Genomic DNA, 11387 nt, shown 5'->3' with positions numbered 1-11387 from the left:
CTGTGAATTACCAGGCCTGGGGTCAGAGGGCCTCTGGGTGCCTGGAACTGGGATGAGCCCCTCCCTAGAGTGGAAGGGGCTCCAGGAGAGAGAACTCAGTCTCCTGTATTTATTGGGGTGTTTAGAATGGGTGAGCACAGGAATTCCACAGATGTAGGCAACTGTCCATTCTCCTTGGTGCTCCTTCGATAAGCCTCTGCTCTTTTGGGGCCCTGGACAGCTGCCTTGAGGAAACTCAAAGTGTGTGATCCCTGTTGTGTATGCCCTGCCAGGAGCAGCAGCACTAATGCTGGCCAGCAGGGGTGGGGCTGTCATGTCACCAGCTGTGCCCACTGTGCATGCTGCAGCCCCCGGACACTGGGAAGAGGCATCCAGAGGTCTTTATGGCCATCCACCTGCCTCAGATTCAATATGCACCTCCCATAATTAGCACCCATCTCCACATTCTGATGTGGGCAGAGGCTGCTAAAGGGCCTCCAAGATCACCTCAGTTATTCATTCAGCAACATTTCCCCAAGTACTCACCCTGCTCCAAGTTCTGTGTCAGACCTGGGTATAGAGGGCCCTACCCATCAACTACTCACATTCTGGAAGGGAAGTGGACAAAAGCATGAAAGCAAACACAAGCATAAGAAAGGAAAAAGCACTATAGAGAAAGCTAAGCAGGGTGCTGCACGGCGGGCTAGGGACCACCAGGTGGGGGGGCCTGGAAGGACACATTGAGGCAGCTCTTGCACTGTGACCAGATAGAAAAGAGGAGCCAGCCCTGCACACGTGTGGGAAGAGGGCCCCTGGGAGAAGGCACAGCAGGGGAGGAGTCTGAGGCAGAGGGACTGTGACCAGAGAGGAGGTTGGGACCGCGCAGCTGAGGGCAGAGCCTCAGCTGAGCTCAGCTGGGGGAAGGAGCTGCTTCCCAGCTCTGCTGTGTTGATCTTCAGGATTCATATTGGGATGGGAGATAGAGAGAGGGGGAGTTCACTTACAAGAGAGAGTCATGGAGACAGAAAAGTGTTTGATGTGAGTCTTAGGAAGGGTGTCCAACATTCAGTCATATTTTGTTTAGCAGTGAGTCCCTAGGCCAGGACTCACTCCAAGGGGGGCTTATGGGGCTGCTTGTACCTGGAAGCAGAGATGGCAGGGAACCAGGGCACAGGCAGTCACCACAGAGGTGAGAGGGGGCACCTGCCTCTGACCCTAAATACAATGGGAAGCCTCTGGGAGGATTTGTGGCCCAGCAACAATGCCTGAGTTTCATCTCATTTCAATCTCATCACAGTACAGCCTGAGACAGCAGTCCAGGGGTGAAAGTGAGCTTCTGAAGATAACACTGCCCTACCCAGCCCGTTTTGAGTTGTATCAATGTTATGTCCATCCCCTCCTGTTTATTCCATGTCTATGTGTATTAGCTATGTGTGAAACAAGACTATGGGTATGCGGTGTTCACCCCACATGGACTGGATGATATCCCCAGGAAGCAGAGCCTGGAATGAATCCCACAGTGTCATGAGGAGACTGGGGAGGCCTCAGGGACTAGGCTGGGGTCACAAAGTGAAAAGAAAGAGTAGGCAGATCTGAACTCATTTGGGTGTCCTCATAGCTGGGGCTGAGAGATGTGCATGGGCCTTCCCAGGTAGATGTGGGGAGGGACAAGTTGGTAGAACTGTGCCCAGTTGGCAAGAGACCTAGGTGAGGAGGGTAGACAGCCTTGCAGAGGGCTTTGCGGGCCTCTTATCATTGAAGGGACTGAGTAAGGAAACCTAAGGAGGTGACCTCACTTCTTTGGTGACAGACCCCAACTGAACTTGGAACCCTGGTAACCAGGCACCCAGATTCCAAAGGCAGCCCCCTTTCCAGCTCACTTGGCAGGAGACGCTCAAGAGAGCACAATGTTTCCCTGCTGTTGTCCTATATCCCGAGGCTCCAGCCTCAACCAAACCAGAAATGAGTCGCCTTTCCATCGCTTTCAACTTTGGCTCAGGCCTCAGCCTCAAAGTTCCTGGCCATCAGCCAGGAGGTACCCAAAGGTAACGTGGGGTGGCCCAGGGCACCAGTTCAGCACATGTCACTTCTGAGCTCCTGCTGGGAGGGCCCCACATCCCTTCCACCTCTCAGGGTGAGGGAGGCATGAGCAGGGGATCACCCTGGGAAGGAGTAGGCCACTGGGGTATGGGACCCAGGAGGTGCTGCCCTGTTACCTGCCAGGTCACGGCATCTGGGGGTGACCCCCACATGTGCCATGTTAATGCTGAGCCCCCAAGCTGTCATCTCCTCTCCAATGGAGCTGGAGTGGAAAGCAGACACCCATCTGGTCCTGAACTGGATCCCTGCCCAAAAGAGGTGCTGCTTCCCCTGAGGAGTAGGGCAGGCCACTTGCTGATGGTCTTGACCCGGCTGCCGGGCACTGTGTTCACAGAGCTCCAGGCAGGTGGTTGGCAAGGAGCTGGAGGAGGGACTTGTCTATACTGTCTCTCTACAGAAGGTGCAGGTCCATTAGGGCCCTGGCCAGGGCCAGCGCTTGTTCCAGGTGGGAGTGGATGCCGATGGGGGCCTCAAAACCAGGGAGAGCACCCCAGGATATGTATCCCTCCCTGGCCACTTTACTGCTCTCTCTCCCAAGGCTTTCATGCCTGAGTGGCCCAAGATCCCTCTTCTCCAGGAACCTGGGTCACCCCCAATCACCCACCACAGGGGCATTCCTCAGACCAGGGGGCAGGGCACTTCCAGTGTTATAGGAATATCAGAGAGCAGTCTCTTGCACGGATTTCCCTTCAGGGCAGGCTGAAGGGTGGCCTCACTTCAGACACATTTGCATTTTGCCTTGCATGGATTTCCCTTCAGGGCAGGCTGAAGAGTGGCCTCACTTCAGACACATTTGCATTTTGCTTTGCATGGATTTCCCTTCCGGGCAGGCTGAAGGGTGGCCTCACTTCAGACACATTTGCGTTTTGCTGCTGTACCTCTGTTCACTCCCTGGCCCCAGTCCCCCAGGCAGCAGCCCTGGGGACTGTCCTTCCTCACCTGCTCCAAGTCACACAGCTCCTCTCACTTACATGGGTTCTTGCCATCTCCAAAATCCATCACCTTAACCTGCCCAGGCCAGGAGCTGAGGCCTGCCTCAGCTGCCCAATATTCAAGAAGGAAGGTAGCTTAGCGCAGCCGTTCTGCCTTCAGTGCCATGGACCTCGAACAGTCCTTTCCTGTGGCCCTTTCAGCACTGCTGCGCTGAGCACCTCCCATGGGCCACAAGGCTCTGATCCCCCCTGCCCCTGGTAGAAGCTCCCAGGAAAGGGATGGCTGGGCAGAGGACAGACAGACATCCCTTTCCACAGCAAGGGCCACATAACTTCCCTAAGGCTGGAGCATTTCCTCCCTCCAGCTGTCTGTGGGTAGGAGCCTCCCTGCACCCTGCCTAGAATTGGCTCTTTTTATTTTCCTTCTTTTACCTGATCTGGGGTCAGAGTGGCAAAAAGCATCACCTTGTGGTTTTGTCCCCAAGACCAGTGGAGTCCCAAAAATCATTACTGACCATGTGGGTCTGCTGTTTCCAAAGGTGTGTGTTCAGATCCTCAGCCCTGCAGGGGTCTTTCTCCCCCAGGGACACCACAGGCTTCTGCCCTTTGCCAGGGTCTGGTCTCATCTCTCTATTATTCCCTAACCTCAAATTCAATTTGAAGGCCGGGGACCTTTCTCTGCTAGAGGCACACACGTCCCCCTCTGACTCCAGTCGCTGAGGGCTTGGGTGCAGCAGGTCTGCCCTCAGCTCCAGCCCCACCTTGGGGTCCATGGTTCAGCTTCTGACCACAATTGCCTCCCTGTCCCATGCCAGAGGAAGAATGACTCGGCGCCCATGAGGGAGGAGACCCACACAGTGCGGATGGTCAAGACGGCTCCAGCCCCAGGTGTAGCACCTACACCCAGACTGGAGGAAGCCGCATCACCATCGTTATCTCCAGTTCCTGAGCTGGAGGCCATCGCACCACTACCTCCAGTGCCACCTGCACAGTTCACACCAGTGCCCATTGTGGAGCTACCGCCTCTTAACCCACCTTCAGCAGCACTGACTCTCGAGGGTGAGACAAGTGTGGCACCACCACCAGAGCCACTGCCAGTGCTGAAACCAGCACCAGGGTGGGCCGCACAACCAGAGCCTTCCTGCACCTGGCCTGAGAGCTCAGAGCACAGACTGAGTAGGAAGGCTGACCTCCTGACCTTCCCTCCTGAGCTGGTGGCAGAGCAGCTCACTCGAAGGGATGCGGTGAGCAGCTGGGCTCAGCAGGGTGGAGCTGGGTGGATCTTCCTCCCAGGAACTGCAGCCCAGTCCTTACCATCCCCTGATCCAGAATCTTATGATCTGGGTCTAAACACTGGCTCCCCCCCAGCAGTGTAACCTGGGCAAATGGATTAATCCCCAAGCCCACACTACTTCTCTGGAGGGTAGATATAGGACACTGGCCTTACCTGCCACATGTACTGACTATGAGGACCACATGAGAGCAAAGAAATAGGAAGGCTTGGGGGTGTAGGCTTTGGGGGGTTCAAGGCAACTCACTAAGGTACAGCCAGCTCCAGGGTGGCCCACTCTGACTGGGGTCTCCACAGCATTGACACTAATGAGACCCTGATGTGCACTGATCCTTTGGCCGGCACCCAAGGCCTCTGGTCCCCACAGGGACTGTGCACCTGACTGTAAAGGGGACAGGAGACACTATCAGGAGGGGTGACGGTGCTGCTTGGACCTCTGGAGGCATGAGGCCCCCAGGTGCTGGGGTTGTGAGGTGGACTTGAAAATGCAGCGCTCTTTTCCCCCACTAGCCCTGAGCCCTCAGTCACTTGAGTGCTAGGTCCCCTTAAGGGGCAGAGAACACACCCTGTCCTCAGGCTGCTGAGCTCCAGCTGAGACCACTGGACACTGGCCTGGGTCCTAAGGGCCTGCAGAGTCTGAGCTGGGTAGGGTGGGGCCTGCTGACATCCCCTCTCTCCAGGAGCTGTTCAAGAAGGTGGTGCCCTATCACTGCCTGGGCTCCATCTGGTCCCAGTGTAACAAGAAGGGCAAGGAGCACCTGGCACCCACCATCCGCGCCACCATCACCCAGTTCAACTATGTGACCAACTGCGTCATCACCACCTGCCTCGGGGACTGGAACATGAAGGCCCCGGACAGGGCCAGGGTGGTGGAGCACTGGATCGAGGTGGCCAAGGTACTCTTAGGGGCCCTTTCTGGGATCCTAGAACCCCTCTTTGTCTTATGAGCTCTCAGGACCACAGGCCCTCCCTGGCTGTAGCACAGCCCTGCACTCTCCTCACTTCCCACCCAGACTACTACCTTGGATTGAGTGTTGGTGTCGCACACTGGGCCCAGAGCTGTCCCTCAGGGGATTTCTCTGTGCCTATCTAATCCAAGAGTGGAGAAATCAGCTGATGGGGCTGGAGCTGGAGCAGGGGGGTACTAAACCCCACTTTATGGCTCATTCTTTCTCTCTTCCCAGGAGTGCAGAATCCTTAGGAACTTTTCCTCATTCTATGCTGTCATCTCTGCTCTTCAGAGTCATTCGATTCACCGTCTGAAGAAGACATGGCAGGAAGTTTCCAGGTGGGCAGGCCTCACCCCAGGAAGCACCAGGGTGGACCAGGGACCCTGTGGGGGCTGGGCATTGCCATTCAGGGAGCCTGGGAGGCAGCAGCTCCTGAGCAGGGGCCTGGCAGTGTCGTGCTCTAGGTCCCCACATGACCTGAGGTCAGCTTTTTACCTCAGCACTGGTTCCTTCCTCTGTCAGATACAGAGTCGAGTAAAATGGGAGCATGTGAAGTGTTTGCTTCTCAGCAATACTCTGTCCAATTGAAATCCACATGTGTGAAAACCAGCTGCTCATGAAATGGGAATTGGGATCCCCATTGTGTCCACATGAGAGCTCAGACCCAAGTCCTATGATATCCTGCAGCACTCAGAGCTACCTAGTTTCAGCATCACCCATCCAGGCCGTCCAAGTCCTAGGTGGCTAAAATAAAGTGGAATAGCCCCTACATCCTCCCACTCACTCCCACCTTTCTTCTCCCTTCTTGCTCTCCCCCAGGGACAGCTTCCACCTATTTCAGAAGCTGTCTGAGATGTCCCCAAATGACAACAACTACTCACAGAGCAAGGAGCGGCTCATCAAGGTAAAGAGGAGGCCGGGGTTTCTGAGTGGGATGTGGTTTTCTTAGTTTCTCACTGAAAGTTTCGTTGGAAAATTCTATCTGTTCTTGTGTGGAAGATAGATATGTTTAGTTCATGGGCAGGTGGTGGGGGGCAGTTATAGAACAGTAGGCTGTGGTTCTCAGATGTGGTGGAGGTGGCTGTGATGATTCAGGAGGAGATGGTGAACTGGCAGGATGAGAAGTGTCTATCCATGGGGGACAGTCTCATAACAGTGCCACGTTGGCAATGATGTGTGTGCCAGAAGACCATGAGAAATATTTGGAAGACAGGAAAACATGTCAGGTCCTTCCTGACCATAACTAGAAGCTTCAACATAAAAGAAGAAGCAAAACATTAATGTGCAGTGCTCCAGGTGGCCCCCACTCTACCTGGACAGTCAGACCTGGCATCTGGGAGACCATTCCTGAGTGGATGCAGGGACTTGCTTCAGACAGAATATTCTGAGTTGACCTTGAGGATCAACTTTGGATATCCTGAGTTGATCCTGGGGATCAACTTTGGTTAGACTTTGGGCAGACTTTGGGGTCTCCACTAAAGTGGGATGGGGTTAAAGGAGGTACTCAGCTAGGCCTCCAGAGACACCCCATCCTCAAGCTCCATGGCTGGGACGATATGAGGCCCCTCACACACACAGTGGGTAGTGGGGTGATATTTCAGAAGAGGCCTCCATCTGAGAGGGAGAAGGCTGTCCTCCAACACCCTGAGTGAATAGGTACAAGTCGATACACTCTTGGATCTCTGTGTCCTCACATGGAATGGAGGTATGACCATCCAGTGGGGCTCACCTTCACAGTGAGGTGTCAAGGTTAAAGGGAGAAAAAGAATGAGGCTGAGCATTCCCACGACTTTGAGGAGGAAAGCATGATGTTCAGAGCATCTGTGCTGCTAGCATGCATCACTGAGAGCTCTGGATCCAATGAGGGGGGTTAGGTCTTTGTCATCAAGTCACAGATGAACAATCAGGCTCAGGAGCCCAGCCCTCTTGCACAAGGTTATGCAGGGATATCAGGAAGTGATGGTGGCAGATTTGTACCTGCCCATGTGGTACAAATCACCCAAGGAACCAGGGACAATGGGTGAGAGGTGGAGAGCCTCACTGACCTCGTCCTCAACCTTGGCAGAAGGGGATCTTTAAGTTATCTACCCTGAAGATGAACCCCAAGAGGACCCAGAAGCAGCAGCAGCAGGAGAGGGTGAGTGTGCCTGAGGCTGGGAGGGTCAGGCCAGGTGGCTTCCAAGTCAGGATGGGGACCTCCTCAAACCCATCCCTCCTGGGCCACATAGCCTGGAAAGCCTCCCTTCAGTGCACCCCCACTGGAACCTTTAGGGCCAGGAGCCATGGGGATCCTGGGGGAACTATTTGCCGCCAGTCACAGCAAGAGCTGGGAATAGACAACTCTGGGTGGATGGGGTGGGGGAGGAGGGTAAACATCTTGATGAAAGAAAAGGCACTGATGAGAGGTGACTGCAAGGGAGTTTGGGGTCCTTGGAGGTTGGGGAGGGGAAATTAGGGGTGACAGTTCAGTGTCCTGTGCTGTCCCATTGGAAGGCTGGGTGGTCCCTGAGCCTGAGGCTGAGGAGATTTCAGGGAAGGTCTTGGGGACACCTGAGAATCTGTGCTCATCCCCACCCCACCCCCTCCTAATGCCATAGGGTGTCATCCAGGACACTGTCCCATACCTTGGGACATTCCTCACAAAATTTGTGATGATGGACTGTGCCATGAAGGAATATCTGGATGTGAGTGAGCCTGGGGGCTGGGGCAGGGTGGGAAAGGGACCATGAGGCCTGGGATGAGAGGCCCTCCCTGAGCACAGCGCTCTCAGCAGTGGGCACACCACACCTTCTGGGAGCCTCCCAGCAGCACTGGGAGCTGGGGTGCCATGGGTTTCTTACAGATGAGTAACCAGGGCCTGGTAAAAATGTCCATCTCCCCATGGTCCTCAGAGCCTGGGACTGGAAGGTCTCTCTGTCTCCACTCCCAGTCCCCACTCCTGGTGCCCAGAAGCCTGCCTGGATCCATCCCTGGGCTGGACTGCCCCACACATGTTGACCCTCCAGTGGTGCAGCATGACAGGAACTCAGGGCAATGGGGATGGCAATGGCTGCGGGCCCTTTTATGATGGATGCAAACTCTTTGTCTTCCAGGGAATGATGGTCAATTTTGAGAAAAAAAGGAAGGTGAGCAGCTGTGGCCATCGTTTGTGACAATGTCTGGGCTGGGGTGAGGAGGAGAAAAACAGAGACCCTCCTGGGTAGGACACCCATGACCGCTTAGGTAGACAGGAAGAGTTTTAGGAGAAAAGACAGCCTTTTCTGGAGGGTGGGGGTTATACGTGGGATGAAGGACAACTTCGTGGAGGATGAGTTGTGTGAAGTCAGCCCTGAGAGCAGGTAAGCCTGGGTGGGAATGGAGGAGTGAGGGGACCCACAGGAGCCAAATCAGCCCCTGGCCCCCTCCCACTCAGCAAGCCCACACAGGCCTCAGTGGCACCACTTCTTTCTTTTGGCCCCAGGAATACCAGATGATTGCTGAGCTCCAGCAGCTCCAGGCAGGCTGCTGCTTTGACACCCTTGTGCCCAGTGAGCCATTTGCAGCCTGGTTTGGGGCCATGGAGCAGCTCAGCGAGGCTGACAGGTGAGGCCAGGATAGACTCAGGCCATGGTATGGCAGGATTGCCCTGGTGGCTCCTGGGTCAGCATAGGACCTATTCCCTGAAGAGAGCTGGGGCACACAAATGCCGCTGCTGTGCATACACTGGGAAGGAGGACTGAGGTGTGGCTCCCAGAAGCCTCACAGCCACCACTCTGTCCTGCAGCTACCGCCTGTCTTGTGAAAGGGAGCCCCCACCCCAGGCAGCCAGTTAGAGCTTAAAGACTGATCACTTCCCAGAAGGCCTTGGAGTGAAGCGTGAGTTCCCCATCCAGGGTGGCAAGTGTGGGCTGGTTTGGGGCTCAGGGGAGCCTCAAGCTAAGTGTGGGATTTGGAGCCTGACAGTTTATTGCTGGGATCCCTTCTCCACTCCTGAACAACCCTGCAAATGTGGTGAGTCACCCCATTTTGGACCTGTTTCCTCATCTGTGAAATGAGGTGATGCTGCCCCATCTCTCAGGCAGTCCGAGTCCACTGGCTACTACTCATGGACCAAACACTTAGCAGGGTACAGTCGTAGCAGGGCAGGGGTTGGTTGCATCCCACGTGAGGACCCCAAGTTGAGATGATCCATCCATGAAGCCTCCAGGCCCCCAACTCTGAGCCCAGTGGTAGCAGCACCTTCCACTCCAGTGTCCAGCTCCAGGGTGCCCTTGACCTCAGCCTCAGGGATGCAGTTGACTCACCCCCCAAATGCAAGGCCAGCTCCTCAAGGTCTGCTCTGGAAATCCACCTGGACCATGTCTCAGAGGCCCAACATGGCCAGGAAATGAAGGCGACTGGAAGCAAAGGGGTTAAGGATGTTTGACTTCTATAGAACTTTTAGAGAGTTCTTAACATTTTTTGTTCCACAGACCCCATTGCCAGTCAGGTTAAAACCCCTTCTAAGAACATAGCAGCAATTAGTTTTATGACATTCAAAATCAGCATGTCTTTCAATTAAATTTTAGGATTATTCAAAATTAATTAAAATTATTTAAACTCACAGACACCTGGTTAAAAATCCCTGTTTTAGAGCCTTCTGGGGCTTTTAGAGCAGGTCTGGGTTTCCCTAAGGCTCCAGGCCTTCTGATCTTGTTGTCCCCAGAGTTTGAGGAGTCCACCTCAACATCGACACAGAACTGTTCCATTGTAACATCAGCATCTGGAGGAACATCCTCGTCCTCCTCCTCCATCAAATCCAGGGCCACCGGAATGAGCAACGTGCCCTGTGGCTCACGGCCGCTTTATAACCAGCAGGTGGGCGACTGCTACAGCCTGGATGAGGACAATGGCACTGTGTACAAAAGCATCCTGGTGAGCTTGGTGGGAGACGCCCCCTGGCCCCTCAGATTTCAGGCAGTAGACACATAAGGAACAACATGTTCCTTCCCTGCCATCCTGGAATAAATTTCTTTATGGGTGGGGAAGGACAGCCAACTACAGGAGCAAGAAGAGCGTGTGTTTAGTGGCAGTCAGTGTCAGGATGGGGGATGGAGGGGTTGAGGCTGGCACGCTGAGTGATGATGGCCTGGGAAGAGCATGCTGAAGCTTCCCCCAGAGAGGAGGAAGGAGAGGACAGCCTGCCAGGCGCTAAGGAAGGTGTGCGCTTGGCTGGACCGAGGAACAGCCAGGAGGCCAGGGCTGAAAGAGCAGGGGTCAAGGGGAAGAGCTGAGGTCAGAGAGGTGTTAGGAGCTGGGTCACATCAGGCACTGCTGGACAAACTAGACTTTCTCAAGTGGGGAAACAAGAGCCACAGCAGGGTCAGAGCAGAACAGGGACAGCTGGGGAACTTTGGCCTCAAAGTGGAGGTTGGGCCATTCTGTAGAGACACTGACCAGTGAGGGGCTGCTGCTGTGACCCAGAGGGGAGGACAGGGGTGGTCCTGGGTAGTTGCTGTGAAGGCATGAGCAGGGGCCACATCCTGGATGGGATGTGCAGAGGGAGCCACCCCAGCCCGCACTGCACAGAGGCTGGCAGTGCTGTCATTTCACATATGGTTGTACTAAGGTGTCACTTGTTTGACCCTTAGCCTGAGCCTTGCCTGTGCCCTCGCCCTAGTGTTCAAAGCCAGAAAGGCCTGGACCTTGTTGACAATGGCTGCATCCTGGAACCCAGGGCAGTCCTGATGTGCCATGGGTTGTCATCCAGCCCCCACTCCTCATTGACATCTGGGCTTGGAGTAGATGTCCTGTGTTCTGCCTTGAGGTGCCACTGCTACCTGAAGGTGTCCCGGAGGGGCAGGGTCTGGACAGCAGAATTCCATGAGGACAAGCTGTCTCCCATGATTGGAGGCAGGAGGTGTCAGAGAGAGACCCAGTTTTCACTCCCCAGTCTGCGCCCTCTGCTGCATGGTCACCCTCTGTCCCCAGGGCCCTGGGAGCCCATAACACTTGTGGAGACCAATGACCTAGGGTTCAGCCTACAAGGCAGAGGTTTGTACCCACCCTGGGAAACAACCTCAAGACAGAGGTGTAGGTTCTTATAGGAGATGGGCTAAGGAATGATTGGAAAAGCCCCCCTCATTCCATGGAACTCTCCCTGGGGAGCAGAAGAAG

At 54.9% G+C, this 11387-nt stretch overlaps 1 protein-coding gene and 1 long non-coding RNA gene across 2 annotated transcripts; both read left to right on the top strand.

The window, feature by feature from the left end:
• Window positions 1-5487: 5487 nt before the first annotated feature.
• Window positions 5488-7390, top strand: LOC139437453 (uncharacterized). The gene is made up of 3 exons (XR_011647255.1): window positions 5488-5590; window positions 6072-6156; window positions 7318-7390. It is a non-coding gene; the product is annotated as an uncharacterized lncRNA (long non-coding RNA).
• A 464-nt stretch (window positions 7391-7854) lies between these two features.
• Window positions 7855-10285, top strand: LOC131275693 (ral guanine nucleotide dissociation stimulator-like). The gene is made up of 5 exons (XM_058286754.1): window positions 7855-7936; window positions 8345-8377; window positions 8713-8834; window positions 9016-9107; window positions 9937-10285. The coding sequence occupies exons 1-4, from the start codon at window positions 7904-7906 to the stop codon at window positions 9062-9064; spliced, it is 237 nt and encodes a 78-aa protein (XP_058142737.1). The 5' UTR covers window positions 7855-7903; the 3' UTR covers window positions 9065-9107; window positions 9937-10285.
• Window positions 10286-11387: the final 1102 nt, after the last annotated feature.

This window comes from Dasypus novemcinctus, chromosome 23 (assembly GCF_030445035.2).
Source record: "Dasypus novemcinctus isolate mDasNov1 chromosome 23, mDasNov1.1.hap2, whole genome shotgun sequence".
NCBI lineage: Eukaryota > Metazoa > Chordata > Mammalia > Cingulata > Dasypodidae > Dasypus > Dasypus novemcinctus.
This window is presented reverse-complemented; position numbering and strand designations above follow the sequence as displayed.

What these genes read in the sequence shown, in the direction of transcription:
- LOC131275693 (XM_058286754.1), top strand. Translation starts at nt 7,904, where the DNA reads ATGATGGACTGTGCCATGAAGGAATATCTGGAT. An exon ending in ATTTTGAGAAAAAAAGGAAG is followed by an intron (nt 8,378 to 8,712) that starts GTGAGCAGCTGT and finishes TTTTGGCCCCAG; the next exon opens with GAATACCAGATGATTGCTGA. An exon ending in CAGCTCAGCGAGGCTGACAG is followed by an intron (nt 8,835 to 9,015) that starts GTGAGGCCAGGA and finishes TCTGTCCTGCAG; the next exon opens with CTACCGCCTGTCTTGTGAAA.